Genomic DNA, 14,420 nt, shown 5'->3' with positions numbered 1-14,420 from the left:
GAAATTGCTCATGCTTTTTTTTGTGAGTATACAGTGTATTAAGGCCATTGAAATTGTGTATTGGGTTCTAATCTATACAAATTGCATATGTCCCAAACAAAGGTTACGAAAAGTTTTTTACTCAAGGAAACAGCTGTCAACTGGAGCGTGGATAATATTCTGCAAGTTGCAAATTTTTTTTTCTCGTATTTTTGTTTTAATCACGGACAAGGAGAGTCAGCCACAAGAACAAAGAATCTCTAGCAGAAGACAAGAACAGCTGCAAAAGCAGCCAGAAGGCGGGGGTGGGGGGGGTGGGGGGGGAGGGAGGAAAGGCGGAGTCAACAGACCTGAAGCAAAATGGGGCGGGGTTTAGTAAAGGGAGCTATTTTGTCCCTCTTCGCTCTCCGTCTGGAACCTTAGGACGTGAGGGTCCTAGACATGGCGGCCTTTAGGGTAAGTGAAAACAAACTTTTGTGTGAGTGTGTGTATAAGTGTCAGTGCCGATAACATTCCAGTAACTAAAAAAAAAAAAAGATGCTCTTAGATTCTGAAGGGAACCCCTTAGTAAGTAGTGTGGCGTTGCGATTGAGGCAGAATTGTTATCGGCAATATCTGAAGCCTCTCCACTAGAGTTTTCTCTGCCGGGGGCACTGCTCTCTCAGCCTCCTGCTTTGGATTGTTTAAACAGGACAGGAGCGAGATACAAACCAAAACTGTCGCGTGGCAATGGCCAGCCACACCCGGAACTGCTTCCAGGGTGAGAAAAGAAGCCTTGGCATTTTTTTTCTCCTTGAGCAGGGAGCGGCCTTGTGACCCTTGTTAAAGGAGTTTGTTCAAACTTTATTTGTGGGTGAAACTGACCTGCAGAGAGATGACGCGGTGTCTGCCTAGATTGCGTGTTCATTTGTACTGTGGTTAGTCCACTAACCTGTTTCTTTTGAGTTTTATCAGAAAAGGTGCGTTTATTTGGGAATGAATCGGGGTGCAGGAGGTAAGTCAGAGAACTGTTTCAGTAACAGTGGTTTACAAATGCTTAATGTAGCGCGTTTTAAATGTACCATGTTTTGCTAGGCTTGAAGGAGATAAAAATATGAATAAGTTCAGCCAAGTTGATTTTGTCAGCTCAATAGCAGTCTTAATTCATCATTCTCACCTAACTTCTGCAGTTCTTGGAGCTCATACGTTATCTAAAGTATCGAATGTCCTCCAAACTGTATTCCACTTCCTGCTTGCCTCTTGTATAAACACCTCCCCCCCCACATACCCCTGCCCATGTACTTCCACTAAAAGACGAATCCTCCATTTAAGTGGTGGTGAATCCCCTACTTAAAAGTGTTTATCAGTACTTCATTATCCATATTCTAGGGTATACTCTTGTATCTAAGAAAACCTCACCATACTTGGCTTTCCAGCTTTATGTCCTGTCACACAGAATTTCTTCCCTCAATACTGAACTACTTGCTTCCCCTCTCCTTGCCTTTTTAATGCTCTTTCTGCAGGTCTTTAAGTGCCTTCACGCATCCTCATCTACTTATAGCTCCTTCATCTAACATGTGTATATACACTCTCCCCATTCGTTAAGCATAAAATACTTTTTCTGGGGGAAGCTTTCCCAGTCAAACCATCTAATTTTAATAACTCCTATGCTCTCAGAGCACATATACCATAGTATTTCCTACACAGCAAATAATGCATTATTTACTTGTCCTTTCAACCATCCTTAATTCTAACCTTAACAACAGTAATTCTATTTTTGTGTTTTAACATAGTGTTTGTATATTTAATTCCTTTCACAATAATAATACTAGTTACACTAGTATTAAATATTCAGTAAGTTCTACATAATTAAATAAATGCCAGGTAATGAGAATAAAAGACACTAAATTAAGCAGTGGAATTACAACATGTAACACAAACTACAATGATTCCAATTAAGAAAGTGAATTACCTTGGTGTACCTTACAGCCAAGGGTGTAAGGGACAAACTGCACACATTCAATTTGAAGAAAATAATGAAAGGTTTTGTGGAGGATATGCACAGACTGACAGAATGGTCAGTGGGTAAGAGCGAATCCTGTGTTATCAGTGAAGTCTAGACTAAGACTATTTTGTTTGGTTGTTTTCTTTCATTTTGGAGGAGTGTTGGGAATTGAACCCAGGACTTTGAATGCAAGGTGAGTGTTCTATCACTGGAATACATCCCCAATCTATCAATTTTCTTTTCTGTTTCTTTTTCTTATTTGTAGCTGTTTTGTGTGTGTATTTGTGCTGGTTCCTGGCACTTGAACTGGTGCCCTGAGCCTTGTCTCTTAGATTGTTTACTCAAGGATACCACTTTACAGCTTAAGCTACACTTTCACTTCCAACTTCTTGGTGGTTAATTGGAGGTAAGAGTTTCACAGACTGTCCTGCTTGGGCTGACTTTGAACTATGATATTCAGATCTCAGATTCCTGAATAGCTAGGATGACAGGTGTGAGACAGCAAGCACCTGCTATGACTATATCTTTTCATGGGTTCAATATAACTCTTTCATACATGCCTACATTGTACTACAATCATATTCACTTCCTCATCCTCCTTTTCATTTTTCCCTTTCTGCTAGTTTCTTGTCCTCTGACACTGTAGTCCCCTTATTTACATTCTGTCATACTTTTATTTTAAAATCTAAATTCTGCATGTAAGGGGAATGAAGAGAGATTTTTCTTTTTGAATCTGGCTTACTCAACATTATGGAATAGTACTATGCTAATACACTTTATATTGCTTTGTGTGTGTGTGTGTGTGTGTGTGTGCGCACGCGCGCATGCGCACGCACGTGTGCGCGTGTGTGCTGATCCTGAGGAATAAACTCAGGGCCCAAATGTTGTACCTGAGGTTTATTTTTGCTCAAGGTTAGTGCTCTACCACTTGAACCACAGATCTACTTCTGATGTTTTGCTGAATAATTGGAGATAAGAGTCTCATGGACTTTCCTGCCCAGGCTAGCTTAGAATTGTGATCTTCAGATCTCACCCTCCTGAATAGCTAGGATTACAGGTGTGAGCCACTGTAATCCTATGTGTGTGTGTGTATGTATATACATATATGTTCTTAGTGTATTCTCAACAACTTCATATTGCAGATATTATTGTTTCGCAAAGAAAAATTAGCATTTAAAGTAATCAAATTGTCCCAAGTCATAATGCTTATAATATCTGAAATAAGATGAAGAGTTATAAGTAGTGTTGTCGATTGCAAGAAGTTAAGGAAGGATAAGATACAGAAAAGTGGCATGCATTTAGAACCTACTTTGGACACTTGCTTTACATATATTTTCACTTTGCCTTCTTGATGGGTGATACACCCATTTCACAGATAAAAAAACTGACACAAAGAAAAAGTGCTTGTTCTTGGTGAAACAGCTACTGCTGGAATAGATAGACTTGAATGCAGGTGTATTTACTTCTAAAATGCTACTCATTGCTTCCTCTGGAACAGGGGTGTATAGGAAATGTTTAATGATGAAAGGAAGGGAAGAAATCTTAGGGTGGTAATTGCACATTTCAAAAAAGATATGTTACAAAACAGTTAAGCAAGCTTGGAGACAAGGGAAAATGTATGCCAAGAGCTAGTATAGAGGGAAAGGTAATTAGTAATAGTAATGAGACTGAACTTGTTTTTGATCAATTACTAGGATCTAGATATATCACTAAGCATTTTATGTCAGTTTTCTCACTTATGCTGCATAGTGGATCTGTGACTAGTTATTATTGTTACTCTCACATTTTTATAGGTAAAGAAACCAAATCCTAGAAAGGCTGTGTGACTTAACTCAAACCCACATAGTGCTAAGTGGTAGAGCTAGATCTGAAATCATTTGGTCTGAATGCAGCACCTGGACAATTTTTCATAAAGAGATGGTAAAATCAAGAATATTTGTTTTGACAAAAAGAAGACACATTTGTAGGGTGTCAGTGGCTCATGCCTGTAATCCTAGACACTCAGGAGGCTGAGATACAAAGATCACAGTTTGAAGCCAGCCTGGGCAGGAAAATGTATTCTTTTTTTTTTTAATTTAATTTTATTTTATTTGTGAACATACTGTACAGAGGGGTTACAATTGCATGGGCAGGATAATGAGTACATTTCTTGCCAAGCATTGCAGCCTCCTCCTTTGTTTACCCTTCCCATCCCTTCCCAGCCTCCCCCCTCCCCCCATCCCAATCCTTCTCCTTCCCCCCCCCCCCCCCCCCCCTTCCCCGCCCCCCCCCCACCGACGTTGTAAAGCTCGTTTTGGACATGACAACTTGTACTTCTCATTGTTGCAACAGGTCCACCTGTATCCTTAAACAACTGGTTTTTCCCCATCTCCTCCACAAGTTATACTGACATCAAATATAGTGAAAGCAGGGGTTATACTGTGGGGGAGGGACATACAAAGCAACAAAGAGATAATCTTATAAATGCGTTAGAAACACATGCATGAAAGAAAAAACATTAAAATACATATCTAAGGGTTCAAGGAAAATGTATTCTTAACTGCCAAAAATCTGGAAGTGGAGCTGTGGCTCAAATGGTACAGCACTAGATTTGAGCAAAAAAGCTTAGTGGTAGTACCCAGGCCCCAAGTTCAAGCCCTGGGGCTGGCACCAATAAAAAGACACAGTTTATTCTGAAGTCCACAGCCAACGGATAGAAAGTAGATACAGAGAAATTCTGAAAAATAGGGGAGGGAAACTGGAAACTAACATTGGATGTCTGTGTCATTTTAGGGTTAAGGTCATGTGCTGAAAGAAAAGAGGAAAAATGTAGAATGTGCCTTTTGGGATATCAGAATGGAAAATACTTGGGAAGGGCATTGTACATGTTCAGTAAGGCATCAGTAGACATTGAATAAAATAATTGATAAGTGAGGGCCCAGCTGTTGCTATCTCTGCTGTTGTGACTTTTTCTAGCACTGATCACAGAGAGATGTGGTGAAGGAGACATTTGGGGATGTTGAGACACGGAGTGCCAGCAAGGTGGAACTATTAGATAAAATAGGGAATTTATCCAAATAGTAGTCCAGACTGGATAAGAAGACATATGAAAAGGAAGGTGGAAGTGATGACCTAGGAGACTGATGAACATAGAGTGACAAAGAAAAGCAAGTTTCAATTGAGTGTGAGAGATGAAATAGTATTCGATTTTTACTTTTGTGTGTATATGTGTGTGTGTGCATGTGCACATACCTATGCATACATGTATCAGTCCAGAGGTTGAAACTCAGGGCCTGTGCACTGTCTCTGAGCATTTTTTACTCAAGGCTAGTGCTCTACCACTTGAGCCACAGCTCCATTTCTGGCCTTTGGTTGGGTAATTGGAGATCAGAGTTTCATGGACATTCCTGCCTGGCCTGGCTTTGAACCAGGATCCTCAGATCTTAGCTTCCTTAATAGCTAGTGTTACAGGTGTGAAATATTCAGTCTTGAGGTAATTTCCCAACATTTAGAATGTTGGAGGTAAAACAGTTTCTAATGAGTACCAGGGAAGGTACTTATATTACACATGGCTGAGGTGCAAGGAGCACTTGGGGATTAAGAAATTTAACAAATCATTTATGAAACTAAAATATTAAAAGAGTAATCAGTGTTTATTTTTTAGCCCCAAACTTGAATAACAAGGATTAAGAAAATGGAAATTCTTGAAGGTTGGTAGATAACTGTGAAAATGGCTCATACGTTTTGAAAGATGAGAGCTTGTTGAACAGATGTGATGGTGAAACACTGATGTAGAATTCATTTTGAAGAGCAAGAATGGCATTGATCTCTCCTAAATTTTTGAAGCAAGGGAAATTGGTATAAGACTAGCTTGCATTGAAAAACATTGGAAGCCAGGCAAAGCCAAAAAGTTACTAAGATGCTTATGTCCAGTAATACAGTAAAAAGCCATAAGTGGAGGTGTAGCTTAAGTAGTAGAGTGCCAACCTTGAGCAAAAAAAACAAGCAAGAGTGTGAGGCCCTGAGTTCAAGCCCCAGTAATGGTACAAAAAAATTAAAAATGAGGTAAATAAAAGGAATTGGAAGAATTTAGTAGGATTAAACAAAAGTCACATTTAATTAGTACCAGAAATGGGTCCCAAAGACCATTTTTTAATAGAAAAAGAGGTCTCTACTGGTGTCTCTGGCTGCTGGGTTCCTCTTGCTTTCTCTTTCCCCCAGGGGAAGACATTTTACCCAAAGGAATCCCTTATGTCTGACATACACCTATGGTAAAACTGGGATTAGGGTATTGGTGGTTGCTACGGCTTACCTATTGGTTTCCTTGCTGACAATTCATTTGGAACTTAATCTAGTGTGTTAGTATTAAGAGATAGGATGTTGCTAGAAGGTATTAAGTTATGAGGTCTCTTAATGTGATTAGTGCTCTCATAAAAATGAAATTGGAAAGATTGCCTTTGCCCCTACTGACTCTATAAGGACACTATAAAAAGATACAGTCTTTGAAGTGGAATACAAGCTTTCACCAGAAATGGAATCTGCTGATGCTTTGGATCATGGACTTCTTAGCAACAGACCTGTGAGCAATAATAAATACATAATACATTTCTCTATGGATAACCCTGCCTTAAGGTATTTTGTTATAGTATCATAAATGAATTAAAAGAGGTGAAGGGATATTGGGCCCTGATGCCAACGGCAGGATTTGTGGCACAAGGATTTTGAGCAAGAGTAGGTCGGGGATCTGTAGGTAGTAGTGATTGCACAGAACTGCCTCAGTAACTGGGAACAGGGAATAGGCATACTTGCTGTGGCAGTGACATCAGTGACAAAGGTCTGGGTCTTGGGTCTTGTGAGAGCATCTACAGAATACAGGGTCAGTCATTGCAACAATGCCAAATTTTACAACTTTGCTGCGGGGGTGGAGGAGACAGGGAGGATGGGAAGGGATGGGAAGGGGAAACAAAGGAGGAGGCTACAATGGTTGATAAGAAATGTACTTATTATCTTGCCCATGTAATTGTAACCCCTCTGTACAGTATTTTCACAATAAAAAAAAGAAAAGATGCATTGTACTTATAAACTGATTTGTTGAATGGTAACCCCTTGATACAACTACTTAAACATAATAAACACATAATTAATTAAAAAAAAAGAATACAGGGTCAGATATCTGGGCCATGCCATGATGACTGCCTTAGGTATATGACATGAAGTTGGCCCAAATCCAGCAATGACAAGGCTCAGCAGAGGCCTGGTCACTGAAGTGGGGAACATTGATAGTGCAGTTCTAAGGATAGCCATTTGTAGCCACAACTCAAATTTCTAGTGAACTACACACAACAGTGGTAGTACAATAACAGCTGTTGCTTAAGCCTTAGAGTAACAGATCTACAGCAGTGGCAACATGGCCCAGTAATGGTGAGACATAGCTCTAGCTCAAGACTCAAAAACTAGAAACAGAATTGTAGAAGTATGGCCTCAGAATTGTTATATAAAGGCCCCGAATCATGACCTGGAGATGTGGTACAAAACAGTGACAAAAACATCAAACAACTCTCCATGCACAAAAATACCTTCCTAAGAGATAAGGATTCTAAGTTTACAACCTCTGACTGTAGCAGAGATTTAAGAAAAAGACTACTGAAGAGATTGAAAGGGCAGGTTATGCACATTACCCACATCCCCATTCCTTCAACTGCAGGCAGTAAAGCATAGAGAGAAATACCTTCCATATGTGCTTCAAATATTCATGGGCTAAAGGCTTAGTTGCCACTCTTTTGCAGTAATGAAAATGGTAGAACTTTTAGCTTGTAGAGCCTATTTAAAGGAAGTAAGGTCATTAAGGGAATGCCCTTGAAGGTGATATTGGGCCACTGGTGAGTCTTTCTCTTTGCTTCTTGGCTGCTATGAGGTAAACAGGCTTCCGTCTCAATGTGCTCCCCAAGAGACTATGGACCAAGACCTCAAAACTATGAGCAATGCCAGCTGGACAAGAAGCCTAGACCCTATCTGAAAATATTTAAAGCAAAAAAGTCTGGGGCCTGGCTAAAGCAGTGGAGCACCTTCCTACCAAGCATCAGGACCTGAGTTTAAACTCTATGTACTATCACATGAAAAGAACAATAAACAGCATTAATAGATTGCATACAAACCTACTCAGGATCCTAGGAAGTGTGGCAATGCCCTTTCTTGGTGATCCTGGGGATTCTAAGTTGACAAAACAAGGGTAGTGTCTCCCCACTAATGGCCAGTCATGATTCAGGATCAAGAAAGGTGATTGTAGGATGGCAACAGGCATTTCTGTAGAAGCTGAAGTAATATCTTCTCAATCCTATGTTCTGCCTTCCCAATGCAGAAGTCAGCACTAGTGCAGTTTCCCTTCTTCGGGATTTGGCAGCTTGCCATTGCAGCCACCTGTTCATGTAGCAACAGCAGCACCAAGTGAAGAAACCATGGCTTCAGTGACCTCTGCCATAGGGGCTGCAGGCAGATGAGGCTGTGGGCTTCTTTACCTGAGACACATCCTACTCAGGGAAGCCACTACTAGCCCCTGGTTGCTTCTGGGTGGGGGTTGGAACAACATGGACAAATGCTATTATGTGTTGCCTTCTTTCAGTATCTCAGAGGGCTTGTTTATTTATTTATTTAATTTTCTTTTAGAAAGTATTTTGAGATACACCAACCCAACTTATGACTAAAATTAGAATAGATCCTATCAGATTTTTAAGCATTGTTATTTTAACTGGTACAGGTTACAGCTATTTGTGTGGCAATTCAATGTCATACAAATATTCATCATGTAATGGTGAAGATTGTACCTCAGGCATTTATCATTTCATAATAAAAAATTTCAAAATCCCATTTTATAGCATTTTGAAATGTAAATTGTCATATATAGTCACTCTACAGTAGCACAAAGAGTTTCTTACCCCTGTCTGACTTACTCTTAAATCAGTGACCACCTTTTCCCCCATGCCCCCTCCTCTCCCCAGGTTCTCGTAACTGATACTCTTTTGTCAACTTCTATCAGAACACCCTTGTTAGATTCCACGTGAATGCCATCATGTGCCATTTGTCTTTGAGTGTCTGACTTTATTTATCATAGTGACTTCCAGCTCCATCCATATTGTCAAAGGATTTCACTTTTATGGCTAAATAGTATTTAATCACACATACATATTCCGTCACATATACATGCATGTATATTATGTTTTATCACATATACATATATATTTTATGGAATTTTACATAGTGAGTTCCTTTCATAACTTGAAAAGTGTGCTAATTCTTTTGAACCCGTGTTCTTTGATGAGAAATGCACTATATTCACATGCTTTAAGGTGTTATATAAGGTTTTTCATTCACTGCTTTTCAAGATTTGTATTGTTCTTTCCATTGACTCATTTATTTTCAAAATATTATTTGAAAGCTTGGTTTTAAAATGACTTGCTAGCAACTTGAACCTGTGTTTCATATTGATATTTTGCAGAAGAAATACTTAAGAAAATAATGGAAAATAAAGTAATACAATTTGTTACATCACCAATCTAAGTAGTACAGAAAACCGCTACCTAGGATAAATACCATAATACCATTCCCCCAGGTCTTATGCCTTTACATTACACACATCAGGGTTAAAACTGATGAAAAGAGAAAAATATAGCAAACATCCCCAGAAAAACATACATTTAGTAAAAAGGTATAGCAATAAGAATTACAAGATGTGTCTTAGAAACTAAAGCTATATAGTGTATCTGAAGGGGAGTATTCTTTACTATTTTACTGTGACTCAGTTCTGAAGTTAGACATCCTGCTTTTCTTTTTTTCCTTGCTTTATTTTATTTATTTTACAGTGCTTGGGAATGAACCAAGGTCCTTGCAGATGGTAGGCAAGTGCTGTACTGCTGTGTCACATCCCCAACCTTCTTAGTTGCTTTTCTTCTGAACAACTGAGGTATCTTATTGGTAAAAAAAAATAATAACAACAATATCAATGTCTCCACCTTTATTTAAAAAGGATTTACTTGACGGTGATCTATTCTGGTATTGACACTAACTGTATGTCTCCAGATATTGGCATATTTACTTTAGGTTTGTATCTTTAATAGCATTATAGGACAAGGTGTTTGATTATCCTGGATTGGTTACTTTCAGTGTTAACTTGTATGTCAAAATTTTTATTACATTAAGACTGAATTTTGTAGAGATTCTAGCTGTGTAAAATGTTCCAATTTCTGTTCCGGTGTTTAAAAAAAATTGATTACCTTCTAAGTATAGTTAAGGAGCATAAAAAATTTAAATAACTTTTTAAGAAAACAAAATTTTATTGGTAGACAGAATTATGCACACATTTAAATGTTATAACACACACACACACACACACACACACACACACACACACACACAGATATCCTTTAGCAGGCCAAGCAAAGAAAGATCCATGTATTATAATGCAGTAAGGCCTTATAGAACTTGACTGGTGGTATTTAGACAATTAGTACTGAAGATATTAGTCAACTGTATGTCTGCATTGAGCATTGTTATGATATAGTTCAAGGACTTAAAGCAGTTAGGCAGATAAAATTACTGAAGATAGTTTGGGCTTGTATGGGATTGAATTAGTAAAGGCTAGATGGTGGAGTGCTTGAATATTAAAATGTATTATTTTATCTCACTTTATGTTTTTTGTGATAGGCTCTCACTCTGTAGCCCTTGCTGGCCTGGAATTTGCCATCCTCATACTTTAGCTTCCCTAGTGCTGGGATTAAAGTCACGTATCTACAAACCTGGCATGAATTTTATTTTCAATGTAGTATGAAACTTTTAAAACAAATCCAGGCCAGGTACCTATAGCTCACACCCATAATCAATCCTAACTACTCAGGAGGCTGAGATCAGAGGATCATGCTTCAAAGCCTGGGCAGGAAAGACCATGAGATTCTGATCTGCAGTTAACCACCAAAAAGCAGAAAGTGAAGCTATGGTTAACATGGGATAGCAGTAGCCTTGAACAAAGAAGCTCAGGGGCAGCTCCCAGGCCCTGAGTTCCATTCCCAGTATGGGCATGCACATACACACATGCACACACACACACACACACACACACTCATGCATGCGTGCATGCATGTGCACACACAAATTCCAGAATGGTTTATAATTTTTAAAACTTTAAGCCCAATGTAAAAGGGTACAGACATGCCAAAAGGTAATGACGACAATAGATTGAATACCTTAGCACAGTTGAAATATACAGATGTACCCTTTAACCCTTGTATTCTTCCTCCTCCCCAAACCCTCACATAGTATTGTTATGTATATTTTTAAATTTTTACTATATATACATGTATTCCTAAACCTTATATAATGTTTTCTAGGGGATTTGAACTCAGGGCCTCACACATGATAAGCTGATACTTTTTGCTGAGCCAAGCCTGTGTCCCCTATGTTTTTGTATACTTTTATTTTTTTATTTTTTTTGTACTGTATACATTCTTCTGCAACTTGTTTTCAATTGACATTGTTCATGATAATTCATGCTTAATGTGTATAACTGTAGTTCATTAATTTTCATTGGTTCATAGCATTCACTTTTAGAAATAGAACACATTTATTTTTCCATTCCCTTAATGGATATTATTGTTACTTTCCTATACTTTTTTCATAAAAAATAATAATTTTATGAACAATTATGTACATATCTCTTTGGACCCACTTGAGAGTTTCCCTATTTTACCACATAATAGGTATATGACTTCTGGTAGATAGATCACTTAATGCATGCAAAATTCAGTTTTATCTAAATATGGAATAATACTTTCAGAGTTTTAAACTAGAAAATACTGAACATTCAATGTACAATGTGTACAAGACTATGTTTGCAGTATTTCAAGTGTAAAACCTTTACTAGCTGTTGTTGCTGTGATTTAGAAGAATCTTTATATTCCATGCACTTTGTGTAATGCAATGCTAGTTATCATCCTCAGATCTCAATTTAAGTCTTACATCCTTCATGCTGGTAAAATGATAACCTCTATTTTATGATGGTGAGTATCAGTAGCCTCAAGCAAATAGAACAGGAATTTGTTATATATTATCAGGTTTTTATTAAAGTGAATATTTACCCACTTGCTTCTTAGAATTATTCTGGTTTCTTTATAGCCATTTTTATTTATGTTATTCTCATGACAAGTAATCTTTAAGATTGTAGAATTGTATTATATTTACTTGGTTTCCATAACATTATATGCTAAATCCTACCCTTTTTTCATCATTCATGCATTAAGCTAGAAATTTGAATGCAAAGGTTACTACAGAGATTGTTTACCTCTAAACTGTCCTATGAAGCGTAAAATAGTTTTCATGGATTAAGAAAAGTATCTTTAAAAATAATCTAAATTGAAGGAGACAAAAAAAATTCTAGTAGAGTAGAAATGAGAGTACCATTTTCATTGATCTTCTAGGAAAATCCAACTGATAATAGTATAAATTGTACTATAATAGAACCCTAATCTGTGAGCATTGAGATGCTAAGGATTTATAGCTTAGCTATTTTATTCCTGTAGCTTTTTCACAGAGTTTTGATCTCAGTATTTAATTCCTTTGAAGCAGACTGAAATGTTGATGAGCAAGAACCAAATTGAACAGGTACATTTTTGTAGTTTGGTTATTGTAGTTGGGTTATTTGTTCTTCTGTACCACTATGTTTTCAAGAGTTTTGTAAGAAAACAGGAAAAAAAATTAATTTCCTCTTTCAGCAAAGTATCTGCTTTTCATATACCAGTACAATAAATAATACTGCAGCTGAAAGACTCAGCTGTTCTCAGTAGATTTAATAATACTTTATTCTCTTAGAGATAATTCACCTACTCATTTTCACAAGAACATAAGCACTCATATATATATGTACATATATATGTAAGTGTGTGTGTGTGTGTGTGTGTGTGTGTGTGTGTGTGTGTGTGTATATATATGGCCCCTGTTAGTAACTCACTGTGATTACTCTAAAACAGGACACCCTTGTGTAAGACTTTTATGTTACTGTCAAGAAATAGCTCTTAGTCTGTATCTCCAAAATGAAACATTAACACCTTTTCTCTTTTCAATTTCAGCTAGAAAAATAGAGTAGTATCTCAGTGAAAGCAGAAGATGGGTTTATTGGTGCATGTTTATTATTAGAAACTTTATTATCCTTGGGAAACAGTATAGGAGATGTAGGAACACATTCCAGATTTCAGAAATGAAGATGTGTTTCGCTGGGAAACAGAGGCAAGGCCTGTTCTGTATGAAGTTGGACTAGTTACTAGGATCAGAAAAAATGACGCTGGCACTAATGAACATGTTTCAAGTCAGTCTACTGAAGAGCTGTTAAACATGGAGGAAATGTATTTATCAAGTTTCCTGGGGAAAACATTACTTGGTAATATGTTTCAAAAAGCATCTTACTGTCAAAAGAAGTGGCTGGACTAGAAAATCTTTTATTTCTATCTATCTGTCTGTCTGTCTGTCTATTTACTTACTTATGGTCATGGAACTTGAATTCAGGGCCTGGGTGCTGTCCCTGAACACTTTTGCTCAAGGCTGATGCTGTACCATTTGAGCCACAGCTCCATTTCTGGTTTTCTGGTGGTTAATTGGAGATATGAGTCTCATGGATACTTTTCTGCCCAGACTGACTTGGAGCCATGATCATTAGATCTCAGCCTCCTGAGTAGGTAGGATTATAACAGTAAGCCATCAGTGCCCGACCAGAAAATATTTTGAGTTTGAAATTGGGAACTTGTGCTTAGTAAGCACCATGCTCCTAGACTAAGGACTACAAGATCTTTAAAAACTCTTAGCATTCTGAGACAGAAATTCTCATGCCAATTAGGTTGATATGTCTAATATACAACCCTTAAGTTTAAAAACAATCTCTCCTTTTACAATTTCTGCTGAACTCAGTAATCACTAGTGTATTCACCAGCATTTCTTAAACTTTTAGGCCAAATTCTGTTCCTTTTATCTATTGTTATCTCTTTTTTTTAATTGTGAAAATGCTGTACAGATTGGTTACAATTACATGGGCAAGATAATGAGTACATTTCTTACCAAGCATTGTAGCCTCCTCCTTAGTTTCCCCTTCCCATCCCTTCCCATCCTCCCCCCACCCCCCTACCCAATCCTCCTCCCCCACCACCAAAGTTGTAAAGTTTGTTTTCCACATAATGACTTGTACATTGCAACAATGAGATGTACAAGTCGTTATTATTATCTCTTATCCACTTTTATCTATTATTAGAAGAGGTTAAATATTATCAGTTGTATAGCTCTACCTCTGTTTTACTCACAAGTGTGTGTACATTAGTTCTACAGACCGTGAAATTACCAAGAAAAAAATCTTCCTTTATTGAGAAGGCAAAGAAAGAAAGAAAGAAGGAAGGAAGGAGGGAAGGAAGGGAGGAAGGAAGGAAGGAAGGAAGGAAGGAAGGAAGGAAGG

The 14,420-nt window shown here is 37.8% G+C and overlaps 1 protein-coding gene across 1 annotated transcript in view; it reads left to right on the top strand.

The window, feature by feature from the left end:
* Positions 1-356: 356 nt before the first annotated feature.
* Positions 357-14,420, top strand: part of Apool (apolipoprotein O-like) — a 68,193-nt gene continuing 54,129 nt past the window's right edge. The window contains exon 1 of the mRNA XM_013024998.1: positions 357-435. Within this exon, the coding sequence (XP_012880452.1) occupies positions 421-435 (15 nt within the window). The 5' untranslated portion in view covers positions 357-420. The remainder of the gene's footprint in view (positions 436-14,420) is intronic.

Source organism: Dipodomys ordii, unplaced genomic scaffold (assembly GCF_000151885.1).
Source record: "Dipodomys ordii isolate 6190 unplaced genomic scaffold, Dord_2.0 Scaffold80, whole genome shotgun sequence".
Lineage (NCBI taxonomy): Eukaryota > Metazoa > Chordata > Mammalia > Rodentia > Heteromyidae > Dipodomys > Dipodomys ordii.
The sequence above is the reverse complement of the archived record's forward strand: the minus strand, read 5'-3'. Positions and strand labels throughout refer to the sequence as shown.